The sequence below is a fragment of the Heteronotia binoei genome, chromosome 21, assembly GCF_032191835.1.
Source record: "Heteronotia binoei isolate CCM8104 ecotype False Entrance Well chromosome 21, APGP_CSIRO_Hbin_v1, whole genome shotgun sequence".
In the NCBI taxonomy this organism is placed as follows: domain Eukaryota; kingdom Metazoa; phylum Chordata; class Lepidosauria; order Squamata; family Gekkonidae; genus Heteronotia; species Heteronotia binoei.
The window spans coordinates 120,420,690-120,446,581 of record NC_083243.1 but is presented as its reverse complement, the minus strand read 5'-3'; the positions used below and the strand labels follow the sequence as shown (position 1 = coordinate 120,446,581).

At 42.4% G+C, this 25,892-nt stretch overlaps 1 protein-coding gene across 2 annotated transcripts in view; it reads right to left on the bottom strand.

Annotated features, from left to right (window-relative positions):
- NAV2 (neuron navigator 2) overlaps positions 1–25,892 on the bottom strand; it is a 483,385-nt gene that overhangs the window by 249,037 nt on the left and 208,456 nt on the right. Inside the window, exons 5-7 of one of the 2 annotated variants that reach the window (XM_060262206.1) lie at positions 25,469–25,754; positions 21,187–21,255; positions 10,597–10,754 (exon numbers count right to left, since the gene is read on the bottom strand). In XM_060262206.1, the coding sequence (XP_060118189.1) occupies positions 10,597–10,754; positions 21,187–21,255; positions 25,469–25,754 (513 nt within the window). The remainder of the gene's footprint in view (positions 1–10,596; positions 10,755–21,186; positions 21,256–25,468; positions 25,755–25,892) is intronic. The other variant, XM_060262207.1, reaches the window with a different exon arrangement.

Sequence of the window (25,892 nt, the reverse complement as noted above, 5' to 3'; positions counted from 1 at the left end):
ACCGTCTTTCCCCGTATGAACCCCAGAGAGCACTGAGGTCAGCAGGGAAGAACCAACTGACCATCCCCGGGCCGAAGGAGGCAAAACTGCAGAGCACTTGCATGTGGGCCTTTTCTATCGTAGCTCCACACCTATGGAACCAGCTCCTGGAAGAAGTGCGGACCCTGCGGGACTTTGAACATTTTCGCAGGGCCTGCAAGACCATCCTTTTTGGGTTGGCCTTCACCGATTAAAAATGACAGAGGGACTTGCCAGCGATTTTTACCATCATGCTGAAATAGCACCAGAATGTTAATTTTAGAAATTTTAAATTAGACTGTTTAAATAAGCTACTGTTTTTAAATATTTATTGTATAATTTACTGTATTTGAGGTTGTTAGCCACCCTGAGCCTGCTTCGACGGGTAGGGCGGGATACAAATTAAATGTTGTTGTTGTTGTCAAGCAGAACCTCTTTATTTCAGTAACAGCCTCACCGCTAATTTGGGAGCCATCGCAGCCACATTTATGCCAGCTTGGGGTTCCAAGGTGAGACTGTATGCCTCTCCACACAGCCTGCAGTTCCAGGGAGGTTGTTCCCAAATGGCCATGGTGATTGATGCTTGCACATGGGTGGGTGCAGACAATCCTCTGCTGGGGTCTGCTGTCAGCCAAAAGCTGGGGCAACAGCAAGCCTAGCCAAAGACAAAGGCTGCCCTCAGCACTGCAACAACCTGTACTGTGCCATTCTGATACACATGATATCTGCTTGAACATCTCAGTGCAGTCAGCCTCTTCCTTCAACCCTCCCCCACTGGTGCTGCAAGATAAGGAGAAGTTAACTTAAAAAGCAGTGATAGATAAAGCCAATGCACCTGGCAAAAGTACAACAAAATGTCAGCAAGGACCAAGTGAGAACTGGGTACATCTGTATTTGGAGCATAAGAGGAAAGGGGAAAAGAGCAGAGAGACCAAGATGACACCAAGAAGAAGAGTTGCTTTTTATATTCTATTTTTCTTTGCCCTTAGGATTCTCAAAGCTGTTTACAATTGTCTTCCCTTTCTCTCCCCACAAGCACCTTGTAAGGTAGGTGGGGCTGGGAGAGTTCTGAGAGAACTCTAAATGTACCAAGTCAACCAGCAGGCTTCATGTGGAGGAGTGGGGAATCAAGAAGAAGAAGAAGAAGATGATGATGATACTGGATTTATATCCTGCCCTCCACTCCAAAGAATCTCAGAGTGGCTCACAATCTCCTTTACCTCCTTCCCCCACAACAAACACCCTGTGAGGTGGGTGGCTGGAGAGGGCTCTCAAAGCAGCTGCCCTTTCAAGGACAACCTCTGCCAGAGCTATGGCTGACCCAAGGCCATGCTAGCAGGTGCCAGTGGAGGAGTGGGGAATCAAATTCAGTTCTCCCAGATAAGAGTCCGCACACTTAACCACTACACCAGACTGGCTCTCCGAACTCTAGATTAGAGTCCACGGCTCTTAACGACTACACCAAGATGTCATCAGTTTTAGAAAAGAGAGAACCAAAGTTGGGCCAGGCAGAATTCTGCTTTCCATCATGAATTGAACTTTTCATAAGAACATAAGAGATGCCATGTTGCATCAGGCCAATGGCCCATCCAGTCCAACACTCTGTGTCACACAGTAGCCCAAAAAAAAAGGAGGTTCACAAGTGAGGCTAGAAGCTCTTCCATTTTGCCCCCCCCCCCACCTCCCCAAGCACCAAGAATACAGAACTTTCTGTTAAGGCAGTCCTTGCATTTGACCAGCCTTCGATGGATGTGAATGACATTAGCATTTGATGCATAAATCTTTCCAATAAAGTTGTATTTCATTTAATGAAGCCTTCCTGGGACTTGATTGTTGGATCAGGAGCCTCATGGGCCCTACCACCTGATCAGCTCTGGGTTAAGAAGCCAAGGGATCTCAGCTGCAGTGTTGTGCCTAACAGTATCTCATCTAGTTTGGCTCTAATTTTTATTCTTGACTGAATTACTTCTTACTTAACACAATGTTATTATTTTTAAAATCTTCCTAATTCCTAAGTGACTGTAAAAATATAAAGACCTGGAGGCTCACAGTTTGCGACCATACAAGGCTATATTTGCAACTATTACCCTTTATCAGCATTCCTAGGTTTATAATGGTAGCATAAAACTACTACTCATTCGACATTACTTAAAAATAACAAATGGAACTCACACATGCAAAGAAACCAAAAGACTCAGGCATTCTAGGATAACTATACTGGCCAAGAAACCCTCACAGACCCTGTCAGGATGTGCATTAAACGCGATGTCTTGAAAAATGCATATTCTGATATCAATTTTGAAATACTAGATTATATTAAATCAGTAATTTGTATCCTATTTCTCCACTTAAGCAAAGTTTGAAGCTAAGCAGCCTTCCCTGACAAAAGCTAAAGTTTGCAGGAAAAATTAATTATGGCATATAAATAGTTGAAATTTTTTGGTGCTATGGTGAGTGCTACCACCAGGCTGGGCTCAACACCACAGCAGCTGCCACCACCAGGCCCAGTCCACTGGGGAGGCAGCCTCTAGTGTTCAGTCAAGTCGGGCCCAGTGGCACAGTGCTCAGTAGACGACACTGCTGGTCCTGTTGCCTTTTCTCCTTCCCAACTACCAGCCAGCCAACCAGCCTTTATCTGCTCCCATGTATTCATCTTTCACTTCTTCCCTAGCTGTATAGCTGCCAATTCTGTGCTAGGCTGTGTGCCACGAGTGGGTCAAATTATGAGGTGGTCACCACCAATGGGTCAAGCAGAGTTGTGTGGATAGTATATCTCCAGTGCTCACCACTGAGACTAGGCTTGCCAATCCCAAGGTCCCAGTGGGGGATCTCTCGGTTTGGCAGGCTTTTTCCACCCCCAGTCAGCTGGCCAGTGAGGAGAAGCCCCACCCCAACAGCTACCATGTGCCTTCAAACATGGGAAGGCTTAAGAAGATACTGGCAACATCTTGCTTCTAGAAAGGTGAGCATGACTTTAAATCTTTGAGCCAGGCTGAATGGGGATGGGGCAAGCCTGCAGAACAATGTGCCTGTGGAAAGGGAAGGAAATGAGCCCAGAACCTCTGTTTGTTTTACAGTCTCTTAAGAAGCCATTGCACATTAAAATAGTAACCTCTGGTTTCCTTGTGTTAGTCTGATGAACTGGGTTGAGTATAGGGCAGTCAACAATTCCCATGGTGAATAAATTGTCTCCATGAGACCACAAAGTGTGTCTTTCCAAACTGTGTTTATTTTGGCTGCTATGCACATCTGTGTATGTGTATGAGAGAGAGAAAGCGGAAATGGAAGTGCAGCCAGCTTCTGAGAGATGAGGAAATAAAGGGGGAACTGCACTGCTGTATTTTTATTTATTTTAGGGAATTGCAAAGTCTCCTAGCTTCACCCCCAAAGTCTCCCGGTCCCATGCCAAAGTTCCCAGGTATTTTCTGAGTTAGACTTGGCTACTCTAACACATATGGTTCCCAACCTAGAGGTGGTGGCTGGGAATTTCCTGGGATTACAACTGATCTCCAGCCAACAAAGATCAGTTCATCTGGAGAAAACTGTCAATTTGGAAGGTGGATTCTATGGCATTATACCGAGGGCCGAGGACCTGTCTACTTGAGGGACCGTCTTTCCCCATATGAACCCCAGAGAGCGCTGAGGTCAGCTGGAAAGAACCAGCTGAATATCCCTGGGCCAAGGGAGCCAGATTGAAGACCACCCGGGATCGGGCCTTCTCCATAGCAGCTCCCCTACTGTGGAACCAACTCCCAGAGGAGGTACGGGCCCTGCGATGTTTAGACCAATTCCGCAGGGCCTGCAAGACCCACCTCTTTAAAATAGCCTTCACTTAATACCGAGCCAAGAAAGTCCTGCTGGATATGTTTTACGTTTTAGTAACTGGATTTTATTGAAGATCTTAACTATAGCACCATAATGTTAATCTTAATGTAAGTTTTAATGATTTTAAAGATGATTTTATAATTGAAATTGTTGTATATGGTTTTATTGTACATTGTATTTACGTGTTGTGAGCTGCCCGGAGCCTGCTTTGCAGGGAGGGCGGGATATAAATAAAAAGTATTATTATTATTATTATATTGAAGCCCCTCCTTTCCCCCAAACTCTGCCTTTTTGGGGCTCCACCCCCCAAAATCTCCAGGTGGCAGGACCTTTTCCAGGGCAGTTTTGGCTTCTCAATCCACCTCTGCTTCTCCCTGCCTCCATGGCTTTACTTTATAGAAACCAAGTGCTAGGAAGGCTTGGCAATATTGTTGTGGTTGCCTAGCAACCTCCAATAGCCACTACATTTTTTAAAGTTTTCATAAATAGGTATATTTAAAGCTGTAGCCAAAAGGTGAGGATTCCTCATTTCATTGCTACCACAACTGCAGGGACAGTTGTGGTAGCACGTGGAAGAGAATAAAGATGGGAGTTTTGCACATACTTCCTTCAGTCAGCTGCCAATCTTTCTGTTCTCCCCCACCCCACAAACAAACACACACAGAGTGTTCCATTAGAGGGTTTTCCCCAACTTTTTGTTTATTTGTTTATGAAATCATGGCTGAGGAAAAGAAAAGGTTGCAAATGTGGACAGGCTCTTTAAGAGAGTCAGTTTGGTGTAGTGATTAAGTGTGTGGAGTCTTAATTGGGAGAACTGGGTTTGATTCCCCATTCCTCCACTTGCAGCTGCTGGAATACCTTTGGGCCAGCCATAGCTCTTGCAAGAGTTGTCCTTGAAAAGGCAGCTTCTGTGAGAGCTCTCTCAACCCCACCTACCTCACATGGTACCTATTGTGAGAGAGGAAGATAAAGGAGATTGTAAGCCGCTCTGAGACTCTGATTCAGAGACAAGGGTGGGGTAGAAATCTGTGGTCGTCTTCTTCTTAAAACTGTGCATTTACCTGTCCATATAGTGTGTAAATGTGCTGACTGTGATCTTATCATAAAATGCATATCAAACTAAGTTTAGGAAAGATGGAACCAAAGTGAGGATAACTGAGAATATGGATAAATAGGGGATGATGTTGTGAGGTTGTGCAAAAAACCCCACTCCAGTTTGGATAGCAGACCTCCATGGGTAATCAACCAATCACATAAAATTAGCCATGATGTATATTTAAGAAGAAAGCTGAAAGTGTCAAATGAATATTGTAGTAACTGAAGGATTCTCTCACTAGGGGGCAGCAGCATTTCAGATAGGTCTGTTTTCCATTTTCACCTATGCTTGGCAACTTATCAGTTCATCTCCATATGTATCATGTAGCTGTCTCTACTCAAACATCTATGGCATCTTTTCTTATTGTTATTATTGCTACATACCTTATTCATAGTTCACAAATATCCATTTACTTGTTTTTAAAGTCAGGAAGGGGGAAAGAAAAGTATTTATTATTGTCAGTCTGTCATAGCTGTGAGCAAAGAACCCCCACTGCCGAACGTCATAGTCACCCATTTGGTTGCCAGGCCGCCTGGAGACTAAACTCGCACACATCTGCCAGGAACTTTGGAATATAAGGGGACTTATGTGAGTACTAACAGCCATAACGTTGCAGCAGCACTCCGTGTCTTTGGAGGAGTGCTAAGCAGGAGAACAGATGGTTTCCAGTTGCTCTGCGCGATCCCCATCTCGGCCATTGTAGCGGAAGAAGTTGCGCCGTCAGGAGATGTCCAAGCAAGCGGTTTTCAGCCTCAACCACAGATTCGCTAGGGAAAGGCTAACAGCCCCAGCAACTATCTTTCTGCAGCGCCGGACTTCATAACAGCGAAGCGGGAGGCTCATGTACTCAATGGATGTCACCTGTGCATAAGGCAATCAAGCTCACCCCAGGAGGGGACCCTGTCAGACTACCTAAACCTTTGTCCCACGGAACCCAAAACAAAGGATGGTGCCAGCAAAAGAGCAACATCTTCACCTAAAAGCCAAGTATCTTTGTGTAGACCTGGTGTCACCTAGGTAGCAATTTGTCCATCCATTGCCACCTTTTAGACATGTTTAACAGCTTTCAATCACCCTCACCCCAGGAGTTTCTCCCCCCATTCTTTCCATTAATGGTTATCCTGGAGCCTCCCCCTTGGCCCATTGTTACCTGGTAGTCCAATCAGATAACTAAGGCCAAGTCTGCTCATTGGCTAGCTATGAGCACCCAATAAGGGGCTGCCAATTAACTACTATTGGCTACTATATGTCCAGCCGTTATGGTCACTGCAGAGCTTCCCCTTATTCTGAGGTCATGCACCAGCTGACCACCTGTTATCTGCTCCTGTGCCTCCCATCCCCTAAGGGCTCAGGGGAAGCCTTATAACCTCTGACTCATCTTTTTACATGTGTGCATCTAGCAATAACCCAATTCCGCTATCTAAGTACTTCTCCTATTCTTGGTCAGTTGAGGGTCCCCTCCCCCTAGTCCTCATTTTTCCGCCATTGGAGCCTTCCTTGGAGACTACAATTAGTAATTATCACCCTGTTTGTACATCCTTGTGTTATCTCTGAATCTCTCTCTATTTTTATTAAGACTGTATGTGTGTTGTATAAGTTCATGACCTTGTATGTGTGTGTTCTATATTTTTCTGTAATAAAGTTTTGATGGTTTCTCTTAGTGTCCTTGGTAAATTTAAGCAATAATTTCTGGAAGTGGAATCCTGTATACATAGATTCAAAGATCCTTTTTAAGCCAGATGCCCACCTGTCAATTCCCCAACCTCATTTCGAGGGCATTTTGGCTTACATAGCAGCACCTTACCCTACCTGCAAGGGAGTTTTCTTATTACACTACTGTGAGGCAAACGAACCTGACTGCCAGGTAACTCATTACATTTCAGGGCTGAGTAGGGATCATTATCTAATGTTATAACTGGCTGTACATTTACCCAAGAGTATCGTTGAATTTTGTAGGGCTTAGTTTTGAGTGCACTTGCAGTGGGCAATGTATCTCAAAATCTGACACTCTGCCCACTGCATCCCACTTAATGTGCTGCTTTTGATTTGAAGTATATTCAAGGACACAAAATTAATAAGAAGAACTCATATTCAATACGAAGACTCAATAAGAAGACCCTTGCTGGATCAGACTAATGTTGCTGCAGAGCAATCAAAAGTATGCTGCCTCTGAATATGGTGATTGTCTTTCGCCATTATGGCTACTAGTGACTGATGGACCCATCATCTGTCAATCTGTCCGGTTACCTCATGAAGCCATCTATGTTCGTACCCATCACTATGTCCACTGGCAGAGAATTCCACAAGTATTTCCTTATGCCTGTTGTGAACATGAGTTCTAGTATTAGAAGAGGGGGAGAAAATCATCCATTTTTTCTCAACCCATGCATGATTTCTTAAACCTCTCACAGAGATATCAAACTCATTTGTTATGAGGGCCAGATCTGACATAGATATCACTTTTTCAGGCTGGACCATGAGGACCATCAAATGTAATGCCAGGTATGGGAGACAAAAACTTTATAAAGGACACAGGCAAACCCAATTAACAATATTATTTTTTTAATTCAAAACACAAACATGCTTAAAACATTAACAGCCTTACTGTATTTCCTTAAAGTATCTCCCTGATGCCTAATCTCCCACTTCCACCTCCCATTACTCATTAGCAATGGGACAGTATATAGGGACATGATGTATAGCCTCTATCATCTGGTAATAAAGGTAATGATCAGTTGCTCATGGGCTGAATAAAAGCCCCTGATGGGCTGATTCCCATCTGTGGGCTGTATGTTTGACACCCCTGCTCTACCATGTCTGCCCAAGTAACTTTTTTTCTTGACTGAAAAGTCCCAAACTCTTTAGACTTTCCTCATAGGAAAGGTACTCCAAATCCTTCATTGCTTTGGTTGTCCTTTTCTGTACTTTTTCTAGCTCTGTATCTTTTTGTAGTATCTTTTTGAAATATGGCAACTAGAACTGTACACGTTATTCCAAATAAAGCCACATCAAGAGAAGTACAACATCGGCTGTTTTATTTTGCCCATTTTGTCCTGGATTATGTCCATCTTGGCTGGTAAAACCCCAACAGCAAACTCAAGAACCATTGCTGGCTTAAGAGGACATATCAGATCCCATCTGATTCACCAACATAAACCCAACCTTAATGTGCCAAAGGCAAAAAAAGTAGAAGCAAGCACAGGGCAGTTTGTTCACACTGTTGGAAAAAACAGATGACATGCTACAACTGGGGACAGAGAGTAATTGGGCCACGGCAAGAACTTTGCCCATTCCAAAAACTGTGAGACTGGAGCCAAGCTGCTCATCTGACTGTCTCCCAAAGTAGATTTTACTAGGGCTGAGGACAGGGCCATAGACACCCCCGCATCTAAAAATAACTCTGGAGGTGCAGCAAGAGCAGCCTCCAGGAGCGATTTAAAGACCCCACCAACCAACTGGATCACCTCCAGTCTGACGTTTTTCTACATAATCAGCTCACTTCCTATAGGACATATGAAGCTGCAGTATTCTGAATCAGACTTCTTGGTCCATCAAGAACAGTATTCTCAGATGAGCAACAGCTTGGAGTGAGCAAATCCATGAAAGAGAGTCAGAGAAGGGGATCCCCAGGACTCAGTCTGGCAGCAGCATCTCATACTCCCATTCCATTCTAAACCCTACTACCACCACAGCGATGCAGAAATTTAATGGCTCTTTAAATGGGGATCCCCAGGTCCCACCTGGAGCCTGGTATCCCCACAGACAGTCTGAGGGATAGACTGGAGTACAGTTTACACTGCCATGGACTACCCTCAACTTACCAGGCTTATCCACTAGAGACAATGGCAAGAGAAGTGAGGAGAGAGAGAGTGTCATTATACAACAGAAGTTTTTGGCTACAAACAAAATTAACTGAGCAGAACTTTAGTGCCAATGTGTGATTGGATGGGAGGCAGGGTTAAGGGCTTGCCAGCAAATGAGGGAAGATGCAACAGAGCCATAGATTGGATTCTGGGCAGCTTTGGAAGTGGGACTTTCCTCCTTGCTGGAACAAGGCTGCTTTGCAAGCTACAATAGGAAGTATGAGATGCTTGGATTTATTTTTTTTTACTAAACACATTTTGACCCTGTTCACACAGTGTGTTGAGTCCGTGTTAAACTGACCCGGTTCTGTTCCGAATATCTTTGTTCTGGATATTATCGATCAGACTGCCATACTGCAATTCGAATCACTCCGCAGTGAAACTGTCTTCTGCCATCCACACGATGGCACCATGCAGTTCTTTTTTTTCCTCCACTATTATGCACATGTGCAAATTGTGCACATATGCGCATAGGTTAAAACATTATGTGGTTATGCAGTTATGTTCATATCGTTAAGCAGTAAAAAACAATGGCGACCATAAACCGGAGCAGGTAATAAAATAATCCGGTTCTGAGAAGGATTGGGAGGGAGGCTACCACGAGTTAATACCAGGAGCCAGATGTTGCTGTCTGATCAGCCACTTTAAATCCGGAAGGAAACAACAGCAACATCTGATTATACTGTGCGTCTGAAGAGGGCCTTTGTACTTTCTTTACTGCCACTGGGCCAGCTCAGGCAGCTCGTCTCCACACCACTGAATTCAGACAGCCTACTTTATACATATGTCAAACTCAGGAGTATCCTCACACAGCAGGCAGGATCGCATGCACTTCCCATCTGCCTTCTCTCAGTGTCCTGCTTCTCTCTCCCCAGCTCTGTGCCAGAGATTCCTTTGCCAGAGGCCGTGGAAACGAGCCATGCTGCCTGCCCAAGCCTGTAGTCATTAGGTGGGAGGAGAGGGCTTTATGGGAGAGGCAACTCAGGTGGCAGCAGCCATGGGTGCCTGTGAGCCTTGGTTGAGGTGGGAGAGGGAGACTGCAGCTGCCAGCCACGCATGGGCTAGTGGTGGGGGTGGGCGACTGACTCTGAGGGCCCAGCTCAGTGCAGCTGCTGCCGGCAGCACAAGGCAAGGTATCACGAGGTGCTGAGGCAGCGGCGGTAGCAATAAAAAAGTCAGGGGGCAAGTTGGGAAGCCAGGTAGGGCCTGAAAGTTAGGGGGCCTGACATGTAAGTCAGGGGACTGTGCCCTTGAGGCCCCCTTGTGGCTACGGGCCTGGCTGGGGATTTCCTGGTTATTCAAGACACTCTTTTCCTGACATCCCAATATTTGTGCCGCTCCAGCTGTTCTTTTCCTCCACATGCAAGTAATATTAAAATGTACATGTCAAATATGCACTTGTTCAGTCCAAGTTAACTTCAAAATTTTATGTGCAACATATTTTGTGTCTTCTCCTTGCTTATGTAAATCTATAAAAGCTCTCTAAGCAGGATACAAGCTAGACCAACAGACCATCTGAACTCTGCAAGATACAGGAACACATGCAAAAGTTTAGGCAGACCATAATGTCCCTGTGATTTCTGTGGAGTTTCATTAGATTAGAAATGTTTTATAGGAGGGCCCTGTAGGCCCTCTTACAGCTACAGTTAAAAACATTAGTTTTGTTTTCAATGGGAGATTTAAGCAACTAAAAAATGCTTGACTGTCAAGGCCACACTCTGTACTTGCAACACTTTCACAAAATTAGCTTCTAAAAACTGCCTAGGAGTCAGAAGATTGTTTCAGTTCGCTTACCTTTCTCACTGCTATTTGATGGAAGGGATGGTGAGCTTGTAGGTTTGGATTTGTCATAGTTGTTAAAGCTCTGGCTGCGCCGGTTGTTGGCACTAACTGAACCACGAGTTTTTGCCTCGCTGCCTGCAGCTGAAACCCTCATGGTTGGACCTGGAAGTCTGTTTTGAGGTAAAAAACAAATTAGAAAACAAGTTGCTCCCAAAAGCCCTTATATATGATCAGAATGAATTTAAGTTCATACCAAATCAGGCAAGGAGGACTCAGCAAGACCTAAATATTTCAGAAATGGAATACCAGCTCAAAATATTTCACAAAGAACAACTGCTCCAGTCTAATACCAATTCCTCACTAGCAGTCACCCTGCCCCCAGGCTTCTGCTCTCCTCGGAGCAAGCAACTGATTGCCCACTAGATGCTGCATGGCTGCATTTTGAGTCATGGCTCCCTCCAATTTCCCTCACAGCTTCTAGAGCCAGTTTGGTGTAGTGGTTAAGTGTGCAGACTCTTATCTGGGAGAACCAGGTTTGATCCCCCACTCCTCTACTTGCAGCTGCTGGAATGGCCTTGGGTCAGCCAACTCTCTTAAGAGTTCTTCTTGAAAGGGCAGCTTCTGTGAGAGCTCTCTCATCCTCACCCACCTCACAGGGTGTCTGCTGTGGGGGAGGAAAGTAAAGGAGATTGTGAGCCACTCTGAGATTCAGAGTGAAGGACAGGATACAAATTCAATATCACCTTCTTCTTAAAAAAACAAAACAAAAACAAGACCAACTTGCTGTGGGGAAAATTAGAGGGAGTCATGAGTAAAAATGCAGCCACACAGCAACTAACAGGGAATCAGACACTTGCTCCAACGAAAGCAGAAGCCTGGGGGTGGAGCAACTGCTAGTGAGGAATCAGTATAGTTTTCAAAGTATGCTTTGATCATTACATGGATACTGTGCAAGGGCTTCCTAATTCATTTAAGTGGAAGGAACAGCTCTATTCAAGCAATGATTCATACATGTAGCCTCTCTCTCTATGGTGAATGTTAACCTTTTCAGGCTCATCAGCACTAGCTATTTCACATTTTTGGGGAATTAATTAATCAGGGCAAAAATTACTGATCATGGAATCTGGAAAGATGCAACATCAGAAATATTTTAATTTGATCAATAGGCTACCCTTAAATATAATTTTGAAAAATTTAGCTGAGGCTTTTCTGTTCAAGGGACTCTAATGGATTCAAGGGACTCCATAATGACTCCAAGAGATGTCACTCTTGAAAGGCTAAGGTCCTAGGTCAGGGTTGTCAGATCTGAAAGTAGACAGTGAACTTGTTTATTAAGAACTCTCATCCAGCAAGACACCAATCAGAAATAGCATCTCAAAACTGAGCGTTTCTCTAATTCTTTCCTACTAACTTTAGCAAGCATTCTTTTATAACATCTGAGTGTATAAATGTGCACTGTAACACAGCACACAGTTGCAAATAAAACCCCATTAGTTTGAGTGATTTAATGTGCTGGATTACAGCCAAGGGCTCTAAATCCACAGGATCAAATTCTCATGACACTCACTGACAATTAGGCATGAAACATACGTATGTGTTCTGAATTCACCAAGACTGAGAGCAGAGAGAATGCCCATTGCCAGTTTTTGGCTGTTATCTATATTTCATTCCACAAGCCCATTCTCTGGAATAATTGTGCCAGGGCTTCAAACTGTGGCAGTAATGACCACTTGTAACCACCTTAGTCAATAACCATTTTTATAAATCAAAATACAATAGAACCATCAATGGGAAGAGTTGTTCTATACCAAATGTTGCTGGGGTTGCAACAGAATTCTACGGTTAAAAATCCATATAGCTCACACACAATCTACACAGAATTTATTCCGCATCAACCCATCATACAATTCTTGTTCAAGCCTTAGTAGCTTGTACGAAAATCTTCAAGGGCCAGTTGTACTTAATGTAAAACAACACTGATGATGTGATTTATGTCTGTGTTCTCATGATTGGAATATTACTGTATAATATTTGCTTCTTTAACTGTTCAGTGCAGAAATAACTGTGCATGAGGCAACCTGCAGAAGTAATGTTAAAACAACAGTAGCGTTTATTCACATATAGTTCCCTGTTGGTAAGATTCCCATCTGGTTAGGAACATTACAAACCTTTTTTCACTCCAAAGGCAACTTTAGAGCTGAGAAGAAGAAATAGTCAACAATGTTTTCCTTCAGCAAATTCTGATTAAACAAGGGGAAGAAGGGAGGATGAGGAAAAGCATGTCAGTATTAGCAGATGCACGCACATGCTTTCAAAGCTCATTTCATCATACTTATCTCCTAATTAACAATGGCTGCTGTGTTTCTAAAGCAGAATTAAATGAGGTCCGTCTCTCTGAAGATGAACTTTTTACTTATCCAATGAGGAAAAAAGAGGTAATCATAAAAAGAGACAATTCTAGAAAGATGCACACAATAGTCATCACAAGCACATACACACACTGCATTAAAATATGCCCTTTAAATTCACAGAAGGAGCTCATGAAAGACAAGCACCTTCCATGAACTGAAGGAGTCCTTCCGTGAGTGGAAAGGCACACAAACTCATGACCTGGATCCACTCCATAGCTCTGGATAGAGAAACAGCCTAAAGAAAGGATACCAGGAAAGGGTTACGAAGAATCAAGGAGGCAAGGTAAGGAGAATTCTTTTCATGCTTTTTATAAGAGGACTGACATAGACATGGCAAGAATCTTCATGCAAAGAACATGCTGGTTGAAAAGTAAAGAGAAACACCTGCAACAGCTGAGATGTGGACAGGCTGAATGTAACTGCTTTATAGAGACAAAGTACGTATCTGCTAGCATTCCTCTCCTACACATCGTTCCTTTCTGGGTTTCCTATCTCTATTTCTGGTAAGAAGGATGAAAAGAAGCCATCTAAATTGTCCCTTCAAACCCAGGCATATAAAACTTCGATAGTTGCAAGCAGATGGATAATAAATTGAGTGGGAATTTAAAAATTCAGGAATTTTGTTCCAGGGAAAAGAAAAAAGGTACTTTTGTTGTTCAGTTGCACAGCTGAGTCCGACTCTTTGTGACCCCATGGACAAAGTCACGCCAGGCCCTCCTGTCTTCCACCATCCTACGAAGTCTACTCAAATTCGTGTTTGTTACATCAGTAACACTGTCCAGCCATCTCATCTTTTGCCGTCCCCTTCTTATTTTGCCTTCTGTCTTTCCTAACATCAGGATCTTCTCCAGGGAGTGCTCCCTTCTCATTTGGTGACCAAAGTATTTCAGCTTCAGCATCTGCCTTTCCAGTGAACAGTCTGAGTTGATTTCCCTTAGGACTGACTGATTTGATCTTCTTGCAGTCCAAGGGACTCTCAAGAGTCTTCTCCAGTACATCTCAAAAGCATCTATTCTTCTGCGCTCAGCCTTCTTTATGGTCCAGCTCTAACAGCCATACATTACTACTGGGAATACCATCACTTTAACTATATGGACTTTTGTTGGCAGGGTGATGTCTCTACTTTTTATTATACTGCCCAGGTTCGCCATAGCTGTCCTCCCAAGGAGCAAATGTCTTTTAATTTCATGGCTACAGTTACCATCTGCAGTGATCTTGGATCCTAGAAATGTGAAGTCTGTCACTACTTCCATGTCTTCCCCTTCTATTTGCCAAGGTTTGATGGGGCCAGATGCCATGATCTTAGTTTTTTTGATGTTGAGTTTCAAGCCTACTTTTGTGCTCTCCTCTTTCACCCTCAACAAGAGGTTCTTTAGGCCCTCCTCATTTTCTTCCATTAGAGTAGTGTCATCTGCATATCTGAGGTTGTTGATGTTTTTCCCGGCAATCTTAATTCCGGCTTGTGCTTCTTCCAGGCCAGCATTCAGCATGATGTACTCTGCATATAAATTAAAAAAGCAGGGTGATAATCTACATCCTTGTTGAACTCCTTTTCCTATTCTAAACCAAATAGTTGTTCCATATCCCATTCTGACAGTTGCTTCTTGACCCTTATACAGGTTCTCAGTGTCAAGCATGGTAGAATTTCTCTGGTAATTGATTGTTTTAGGGTCCTCCATAAAGCTGGCCTGTGAAATATCATGGAGGACCAAGGTCTATTAACTCTGTTATTCTTTCCCCTTCCCCCTTCTTGCTTTATTGCTTGCGAAGTAGAAGTAGAGAGAAACAAAACTAACTTGAGAAAGAGTAATCAGCACCTTCCTATGCATTCCTGTTAAAGAGTGTGACACATCTGGGGAAAGCAAGGACAGAGTCCTGATAACGCTATGAGAATGTAGACATTTATGATAGTTTATGTGTGAGAGCACATCCTTCGCCCCCACCTTTTAGAATCCTTTTGAAGTATGCCTTAAAAGTATTGTATCAATATATCTTTAGCATCACTCTCAAGAATCTGTTACACAGAAAGTATCGGTCTATCAATAAACGTAGTTTTGTATCAAACCTGACTCATCACTGAAACCACATGCTTGACACTCAGGAGACATGTGAGGTGGTCTGGTACTCCCATCTCTTTAAGGACTTGCCACAGTTTGTTGTGATCCACACAATCAAAGGCTTTAGCATAGTCAATGAAGCAGAAATAGATGTTTTTCTGATACTCCGCGTGTTTTCGCATCCAGTGAATGTTGGCAATTTGATCTTTAGTTCCTCTACCTCTCCGAAACCCAGCTTGAATTTCTGGTAGTTCCCGATCTACATACTGCTGAAGCCTAGCTTATAGGATCATAACCTTGCTGGTATGTGAAATGAGTGCAATGGTGTGCTAGTTTGAACATTCCTTGGCAGTACCCTTCTTTGGGATTGGAATATAAACTGATCTTTTCCAATCCTGTGGCCACTGTTGTGTTTTCCAAATTTGTCGACATAATGTGTGCATCACTTTAACAGCAACATCTTTTAGGACTTTGAATACCTCAACTGGGCTACCATCATCTCCACTCGCTTTGTTGTTAGTAATGCTTTCTAAAGCCCATTTGACTTCACTCCCCAGGATGTCTGGCTCAAGGTCATCGATTTCACTGTCATAGTTGTCCGGGACATTGAGATCCTTCTTGTATAATTCTTCTGTGTATTCTTGCCACCTCTTCCTGATCTCTTCTGCTTCTGTTAGGTCCCTACCATTTTTGTCCTTTATCATGGCCATCGTTGCATGAAACGTTCCCTTGATTTCTCCAATTTTCTTGAGTAGATCTCTTGTCTTTCCCATTCTATTATTTTCCTCTATTGCTTTGCATTGTTCCTTCAGGAAGGCCTCCTTATCTCTCCTTGCTGTTCTCTAGAAATCCGCATTCAGTTGGGTGAACCTTTCCTTTTCACCTTTGCCTTTTGCTTTCCTTCTTTCCTCAACTATTTGTAAAGCCTCATCAGACAGCCACTTTGCTTTCTTACATTTCTTTTTCTTTGGAATGGTGCTGATTGCTGCCTTCTGTACAATGTCACAAACCTCCGTCCATACTTCTTCAGGCACTCTGTCTATCAACTCTAGTTCCTTAAACCTATACTTCACCTCCACTGTATATTCATAAGGGATGTGATCAAGCTCAAACCTGAATGGCCTAATGGCTTCCCCAGTTTTCTTCAGTTTAAGTCTGAATTTTGCGATGAGTAGCTCATGATCTGAGTCGCAGTCAGCTCCAGGTCTTGTTTTTGCTGACTGTAAGGATCTTCTCCATCTTTGTCAGTTGTTCTGGTCACCTTTTGACTTCCTACTTTGGCATTCCAGTCCCTTATGATGAGGAGGACATCTTTTTTTGGTGTTAATTCTAGACGGTGTTGTAGATCTTCATAGAACTGGTCCACTTCAGCTTCTTCTGCATCAGTGGTTAGGGCATAGACTTGGATTACTGTGATATTCAATGGTTTGCCTTGGATACAGACCAATATCGTTCTGTCATTTTTGAAATTGTATCCTATTACTGCCTTCTTCACTCTCTTGTTAACTATAAAGGCCACACCATTTCTTCTATGGGACTTTTGCCCACAATAATAGATGCAATGATCCTCTGAGTTAAATTCACCCATTCCTGTCCATTTTAGTTCATTGATTCCCAAGATGTCTATGTTCAGTCTTGACATCTCTTGTTTGACCACATCTAGCTTACCTTGATTCATAGATTTTACATTCCACATTCCGATGCAGTATTGTTCTTTGCATCATCGGACTGTTCTTTCACCATCAGACACATCCACAGCTGAGCGTCCTTTTGGCTTTGGCCCAGCCTCTTCACTCTTTCTGTGGTTACTTGAACGCTTTTCCCCAGTAGCATATTGGGCACCTTCTGACCTGAAGGGCTCATCTTCTAGTGCCATATCTTTTAGCCCTCTGTTACTGTTCATGGGGTTTTCTTGGCAAGGATACTGGAGTGGATTTGCCATTTCCTTCTCCAGTGGATCACATTTAGTCTGGATTCTCAGTTGTGGCCTGTCTATCTTGGGTGGCCCTGCATGGCATAGCCCACAGCCTCATTGAACTGTGCAAGCCCTCTCGCCAAGACAAGGCAGCAATCCATGAGAAGTACTAGGTGAATACAAAATCAAAGAACTGAAAATAGAGTGAATTTTTATACATGGATATGATAAACCTGCAATTTAAAAAATGGAAACATTGGTTTCATTATGAAATGTACTTAGTTTTGCTTCACTATTTCCTCAAATAGGTCACCATTTAAGCTTTCATAGGAGGAAAAATCTCATTCTATCATAGTGATAGTCATAACTAGTAATTTTTATAATTCCAATCATGGATGTTTAGTTGATCATGGGTGTTTAGTGGGGGAGTAAGGGATAATCACAGAAGCAAGTCTTCTTTAAACAAGAGACAAAGCTGCTATGTAGGTCCAGAGTTGGACATGGAAGTCCAACTTTCTATGCCCATGATTTTACATAGTTTCAGTTAATAATCTGCTTATACTCTTAACCAGGGGTCATTTTGTAGGAAAAAAAGGTGCAGGAACTCAGTAGCATATCTCATTTGCATATGCCATACCCCTGGAGTGTGGCATATGCAAATGAGATATGCTAACAAAAGAATCAAAGAGAAAGAAAGTTATAAGAGAGAGAAAGAAAGCAAATAGATAAGGAAGGAAGGAAGGAAGGAAGGAAGGAAGGAAGGAAGGAAGGAAGGAAGGAAGGAAGGAAGGAAGGAAGGAAGGAAGGAAGGGGAAAGAGAGAAAGAAGATGGGGGAAGGAAGGAAGGAAGGATCCAGTGAGAGAAGTCAGCCCCGGGATCTGTGTGCACACAGACCCCGGGGTGGAGGCTTCTCTTGCTGAGAGCTTAAAGCACTTGGAAAGATAAGCCAGCCCTGGGCTCTGTGTGCACACAGGCCCTAGGGCTTGAGGCTTCTCTCACTGGGCAGCTTACAGCACCCAGCTAGAAAAGCCAGCCCTGTGGTCTGTGTGCAGCAGGGAGTTCTCTCCTCACTGCACACAGACTCCAGCCAGTTCAGGAACTGTGCTCCTGTGCATTCCTGCTGAATTCAAGCCCTGCTCTTAACATCCTTAAACAATCAAAGAGAGTGACCAAGAGCAGTTTGTGGTAGATAACTCACTGAAAATGTCAAGACAGTGTGTGATTGCAAAATAAAAAGGCCAACGCCATGCTGGGAATTATTAGGAAGGGAATTGAAAACAAATCAGCCAGTATCATAATGCCCCTGTATAAATCGATGGTGCGGCCTCATTTGGAATACTGTGTACAATTCTGGTCACCGCACCTCAAAAAGGATATTATAGTATTGGAAAAAGCGCAGAAAAGGGCAACTAGAATGATTAAAGGTTTGGAACACTTTCCCTATGAAGAAAGGTAAAAACGCTTGGGGCTCTTTAGCTTGGAGAAACGTTGTGGGGTGACACGATAGAGGTTTACAAGATTATGCATGGGATGGAGAAAGTAGAGAAAGAAGTACTTTTCTCCCTTTCTCACAATACAAGAACTCATGGGCATTCAATGAAATTGCTGAGCAGTCGGGTTAGAATAGATAAAAGGAAGCACTTCTTCACCCAAAGGTTATTAACATGTGAAATTCACTGCCACAGGAGGTGGTAGCAGCTACAAGTATAGCCAGCTTCAAGAGGGGATTGGATAAACATATGGAGCAGAGGTCCATCAGTGGCTATTAGCCACAGCATATTGTTGGAACTGTCTGGGGCAGTGATGCTCTGTATTCTTGGTGGTTGGCGGGGCAAAGTGGAAGGGCTTCTAGCCCCACTTGTGAATTTCCTGATGGCACTTGGGTTTTTTTGTTTTTGTTTTTGGCCACTGTGTGACACAGAGTGTTGGACTGGATGGGCCATTGGTCTTATCCAACATGGCTTCTCTTATGTTCTTATGTTCAAAACAGCTATGAACTTAAAATGGCAGCAAGGGGTGGGGATTTCCAGTGTTTTGCAAAATGTATCATATGGACAATTATCTGTGTTTGTTGTGTGGACTGCTTGGCTCTTGGGCAACAGGTTCATCCCCTTAAAACAGGATTGCCAGCCTGGAGATACTAAGAGAGACAGAGGAGCATATGGATGAGACCGTTAGAACCATCCCACTCCTGTGCTGATAGCTCCTATACTGTTGTGGAGATGAAGGGTCTTGAACTTCAGGAGTGTCAAGCTGTTAGAATGGGATTATCATCCTCTTGTACCAAGGATGGAGGTGCTGCACATTTTATAGGGGGCTCCATTCCTGTGCCCACCACCGCTGCTGGCTACAGGCCTGCTTCAAGCCTTTCCCATCACAAACCACCCTGTAAAAAAGGTGAGACTCTGGAGTGTGGTATATTTATTGTATATATAAGGGAACAGTCCCCCATCCCTGATATCTATGTGATTTAGTTTGGACCTATTGATTGGAGTGTTTGTTTCAGTTTCTAGTTTTGTACATTAGCTGTAGTTGTTGGTTGTGAGAGCTGTCCCCTTGCAAATAAATGGTTGATATTTTAAGCCCGCTTATGTCTGCTGAATGGACCAGAGAACAGGTGCCTGAGTAAGTACTCTAACCTGGGAACCCATAGTCAAAGAGAAACATTACATTGAGTAAACCTGGGGAGTGGGAGGAGAGGCTTGCAAAGCCCAGCCATTTCATGGTTTCCTAAGCTCAAAACGTTTTATATGTTTTAGTTTTTGCTGTGATCCTTGTGCTTTTTCTTGATGTTTTATTTTTAAAAACTGAATTGCCAAAACCCACTATTCCCCTACTTCTCCATTTTAGAAGATTTTGCAGAAATCTGCCCAAACTGATCAGCAGTGAAGAATCAGTTGGTTAAGCAGATAAGAATCAATAAAATTCTTAATAACAAGACTGTGTAATTTTTTTCCTCTTGCAGGAGACAATTTTTTTGATTGTAGAAGTGGCCCCTGGAGAAAGGCCCCCCCCATGCTACTGCCTCCCCCTTCCCCATGGCCACATGTTTAGTTCTTTAAAAAGAAAATCAGGAGAGCATTCAAGCATCTCCCATGCCTACTCAAATCCATCTTTAAAACAGAGCATATATGTATTGATTTGCAGAGGTGAACAGGCATAGGCAAGCAGACATGGAAATATCAATGACCACAATAATGAAATGAAGCAATATTGAGAAAACGGCAAATAAGAGGACCTCTAATTCATGATGTCTTATCATTTCTAGTGTGTGTGTATATATATATGAAAGAGAGACTATAATGTCTGGAGGAGCATATCCAAATAAGAAAATGGTTATACTACAGTTTCTGAACAAAAAGGGTAAATATTAATGCCTTACATAATATAGTGCTTATAAGGCATTCCTAACCAAGAAAATATGACAGCATGGTAAGAGTAACATTCATCACATGTAAATCTATGATGAATACCACAGGTTTTAATAAAGATTAGAGTAGCATTTTGAAGTGCTGCAGTGAGAAGCTCATAGGGATCGGAACTCATGTCAGGCTTTGACTTGGAAGGGAATGAATGGATTGGAACACCCATTATTCATCCTCTTGGAGATTAGATGTTCCCCATTACCAGACAGTGAGGGATCCAGAATAAAGATGACACATATATCTATGCTGCTGTGTTCTCTCATCTGACATATTCCAAGTATTGTCACACTTTATTATCCTAGAGGAAATGAGCTGTACTTTAAAAGTATCACTGATAAAAAATAATAAAGAATAATAAGGAAGGAAGTTAAGATGGGGGAGAGGACAGAAAGATTTCCAAACTATTTAGCTTTTATTTGTTTGTTTACTTTTTAGGTACACTGTCACATTATGTTTGGTTACTCCTGCAAGCTTCTCTCAAACAACCTCTTCCACCTACCAGCACATTAATAATACAATTAGACTATATGGGCCCTTTGAGGACTGGGGGACACTGATGCTATTCTTGTAAACTGCACTGTGTGCTTGGGAATAGGCTTGGGTATCAAGATGCTACATAAAATAAATGAACATTTTAATAATAATGACTCGTTCTCTCCACTTTGGTTATTCTAAAATATTTGGTTTGAAAATGATAAGTGCACACCAGTAATGTGAACCCTAAGCCATGCAACCCAGGGGTTCTTGCAAGGAGAGTTATCCATGCTTGGCATTAAGAGGAAGAAGTGCTAACCTAGAAGTCTTTTTCTGACCGAGAGTGAATCGGATGATTTTGCTTTGAGATGAGTCCCTGGGTGATGCACTGTACAAGAAGAAAGAAAAAAAGTGGAAGATATGAGTGAGCAAGGAAGAATCATTCACACATACTGATGAAAGTTTTTGAAAAGGGATTTTTCCAGATATTAGAGAAGAGAAAAAGAATTCCCACTTGCCCCAACAACCACATTTCAGATATACAACCTTTTAAGATTTTTTTCATCATCTCAGTCGCAGCAATAGAGACCCATGACTCAGTAAATATATTTCTGGTTCACTTTGCAAGCGAGGGTATCTCTTACTGCACAGTTGCATGTCCATAAAGAGCTGAATATGTCAAAACATAGTTTGATTCTCATGCACATTTCTGAAGTGGTAAAATTTCCACAGGATGGTATGATTTGTATTTACCATGTCAGTGACTAAGTGATTTCAGTGATATAGCTGACTTTCAGTTGACTTCTTTTTCTTGGGTTAAATACCAGATCATACCACATGAGGGTGCATAATAATGAAAGCTTTGGCAAGCAAGAATGATAACATATGAAGAAGAAAAAAGCAATGAAGACTCAGATTTTAAATGGTAAATTTATATTCCAGTAAATATTATTCACACCTTTGAAATGTATACATTACAGTTTAATAGTTGTCACTTAAATTTCAGTTTGGAGACAGAAGAGCAGGATCTAATGCTGTCAAAATATATTTGTACAATAATTTGTAGCCAACAGCTATTTTTAAAACATGGTTATGTTTATATTTTTAAAAACTAATAAGCAGTTGTTGGTTCAGCTTCAATATTACTCATATTTTCAAAATGAAATTTATGAACAATGTATAAGGTAATAAAAGTATTTTACTGATGATCAGTTAAAATATGCATGTTTCTGACTGAAATCTGGGAGACCCTGGTTCAGATCTCCACTCTCCTATGGAAGTTGAGCCAGCTACAAACTCCCCACTTTCCCTCTCGGGATTGTTGTGAAGATAAAGTAGAGAAGGACACTATTGGGGAGAAAGGAAGAGTATAAATGAAGTAAATAAAATCTTTCAGGAAGACAATTTATATAGCTGTAACAAAATTTATATAAACTGCATCCTATGTAGAAAAATGAAAACAAAATGTTTATTTAAAACATGTATTAAAACGTTCATTTATTTATATCCTGCCCCTCCTGTGAATGGCTTGGGTATGCCACCTTTCCACCCAACTTAGGGTCTCCAAAGTGATGAACAATCAAAACATTAACGCATATACACACACACAGGGAGAAGGGCCAAGAGAGTGAGTGAGAGAATACCAAGCAAAGCAAGAAATATTCACCCATTAGTGAAAGAGAACAATAGAGGGAGACAGATGAATCTCTCTGAGGTTCATGACCAAGAAGGCCTTTTCTCAGGTTGCCACTTGTCCAGATTCAGATGGTTAGGGAACCCAAAGCAGGGTCTCTGAAGATGATTGGAGTGGTTAGGCAGATTCATATGGAAGTAGGCAGTCTTTAAGGTGTGCTAGCCCAAGCTGCATAGGGCTTTAAAGTAGGGTTGCCAAGTCCAATTCAAGAAATATCTGGGAACTCTGGGGTGCAGCCAGGAGACTTTGGGGGTGGAGCCAAGAGACATTGGGGTGGAGCCAGGAATAAAGTTGTGACAGGTATAATTGAACTCCAAAGGGAATTCTGGCCATCACATTTAAAGGGACAGCACACCTTTTAAATACCTTCCCTTCATTGGAAATAATGAAGGATAGGGGCACCTTCTTTTGGGGCTCATAGAACTGGACTTCCAGTCCAATCCTTTTGAAACTTGGAGGGTGTTTTGAGGAGAGGCATCAGATACTATGCTGCAAATTTGGTGCCCCTATCTAAAAAACAAGCCCCCGCCAGAGCCACACATACCCGTGGATCAATTAATGCTAAAGAAATTTAGAACTATTTTGTTCCAAAATTAAACCACTTAAGGGATAAAAAAGAGAGCATAGTTGCCAGCCAAAAAAATAGCATTGTGCCACCTAATCTCTGAAGGCTTTTGCAACAGATTAGGTTTAGGACTAGTTTAAAATCTCCATATAAATTTAAGCACAAGTGGTACTGAGAGATAAGTTCTAAATTAAAATTTATAAAGTTACTCCCATTCAGCTTTGTGTTGTATCTTGTTTATTCCAGGATGATAAACAAAGAGATTGCAGAGAGCATTTACCAGTCAAAACCGGAAGGCTTTGGCATCTGTTTTAAGAAGAAATTAAGAACTGATTTGCTCCTAATACATACACTGAAATATAACAAGAGGCTGATAATCTTGGCATGTACAGGAACATCCTTGAGAAAGTATCTGATGAAATGAGCCTAAACTGGGTGCTAATTGGATGGACTTTTTAAAAATAACATTGTATTTCTTTCTAGTGTGACAAATAGCTTTGTAAGAATTGTGATATAGTACTTTTGATAAAGGTTTACTAAATATGTTAGCCAGCATATCAGTGTTGTTTGTCTGTATATTCCCACGTGGGAATTGGCAACCCTACTTTAAAGTGCCTTGAATTGGCCCGGAAGCAAATTGGGAGCCAGTGTAGCTGTGACAAGACTGGAGTTATATGGTCATTATGGTCCACTCAGTCAGCATTCTGGCCACAGCATTCTGTACCAACCACAGCTATCAGATACTCTTCAAGAGAAGCCACTTTGACTCTGAATACCCTTTGACTATATTCAGTTTTGTGAGGCTCTTTTTTATTTGTTCAAATAATTATACCACACACTGAAAATTATATGTCTCGCAATTTTTACTATATTCAGCCAAAAGCAAGATGTGAAGGTTGAACTTTCATCAGTTCAAACACTAATTGATCCATCAACAGCAAGCAGCATCTGTGAATGTTTCTTTCACACTTTCTAAATTTGTTCACATTATTTTGGCACATAATCATCTTAGAGGCAAGGGTAGCACTGCTTGTTCAGTGGTTGCTTGCAGCAGCTGCTGCTACGGGGGTGGGGGTGGGGGAATGAGCTTTTAAAGAGCCCGGAAGGCGCTTTCCCCAGTTTAACATTGTAAAAATGGAGGGAGGGAGGAGGCTCCATGGGGGGGGGGGGGGCGGGGAGGCTGCAGGGTGCCATGGGGCCTTCAGGGGGGGAGGGAAGCGAGGCTGGCTGGCAGCCTGGTTACTGACAGGCCATGGACTGGTACCTGTCCAAGGCCTGGGGGTTGGGGACCCCTGCCCTAGGACACCCAGCAAGTTTCCATGGCAGAATGGAGATTGAACCTGGGTCTCTCAGATCCTACTTTGACATCTAACTACCACCAAATACGGGGAACGAAAACACCACCCATCTAAACAGGTCTAGTAATCAAAAAGATTGAATTGAAAAGAAGAGATAATGAACAAATGAAGGATTTAATAAATCCACTAGAAATAATATTATATGCATGAATTAGGGTCAGATCTAGGGGGAACCAGAGAGGGTGCAGCAAATTGGGTATGGAGTCCATTATATTCTATGAGCCCATAAGATAGAATGGGCCAAAAAGGGGGGTGTCATTTTTAAATTTTGCCCCCCCCTCAAAAAAACATGTAGATCCGGTCCTGATATGAATGAATAGAACACAGCATATTAACAAAACCTCCTTAACTAGTTAAGATAACAACACATCAGATCATTGTACAACTGACCACCAACTGTGTTTTGACAAGGTTCCCTTTATCAGTAGAAAATTTATTTTTTTTAAGGAGAACTATATACACTGTCATATAAAATGACCACATAAACATACATACCCTGCTGATCAGGTACAGCACTTCAGTATGCCATTGTAGAATTGGTACCCAATTTCAGGGAATTTAGTATCAACTGGGTGAACTCATTCCAAAGACTCTGATGTATAAGAATCAGTTGCGCACATGGTCAGGTAGGATTGCCAGCTTCCAGGGTGGTGCTTGGAGACTCTCCTGGAATTACATTCCCTGATGACAGAAATCAGTTCCCCTGGAGAAAATAGCTGCTTTGGAGGGTGAACTCAATGCATTATACCCTGCTGAAGTCCCTCCCCTCCCCAAATCCTGTCCTCCCCAGGTTCTAACCTGTAATATCCAGGAATTTTTCAAGCAGGAGTTGGCAACCCTAGGCCAGACACTGAAGTTTTGTTTTTTTTTCTTAGCTATAAATGTATATTTCCAGATACAAGAGAGTCTCTGTGCAAGATATTATTTTGGCAGGCTGTGAATTTGCTGACATGAAGAAAAGAATATACCGAAGATGATAACCCACCTGGACTGCATTTCTGGTTGTGCTTTTAAATGAAGAAGAGGAGTTTGCTGTGCTGGTTGGCACTGTGTCTGGGGTGAATCCGGCACCTGATGAAACACCTGCAGTTGCTGCTCCTGCAATCCGGCCTGGCACTGGGATGGAGGACCTACTTGTTGGGGAGATGTAGGTGGCTGCTGGGATGGTTGGTGCTGTGATTGCTGCTTGGGGGGCAGTTGTTGCTGCTGTTTGTATCGTGACAGACTGAAGAAAAGGCCTAAAATGGCCTTTAAATTCCCATTCCTGATTTCTGCAAAGCAATTTTTAAAAGGCATTTATATCAGCAACCAATTAATTTCAGCCTGTCTGTAGAAATACAACTCTAACACTATTTGTAGCTCCTCTTACCTTTAGGTTACAGCAAACTTTAAAAACAGGCAATTAATAA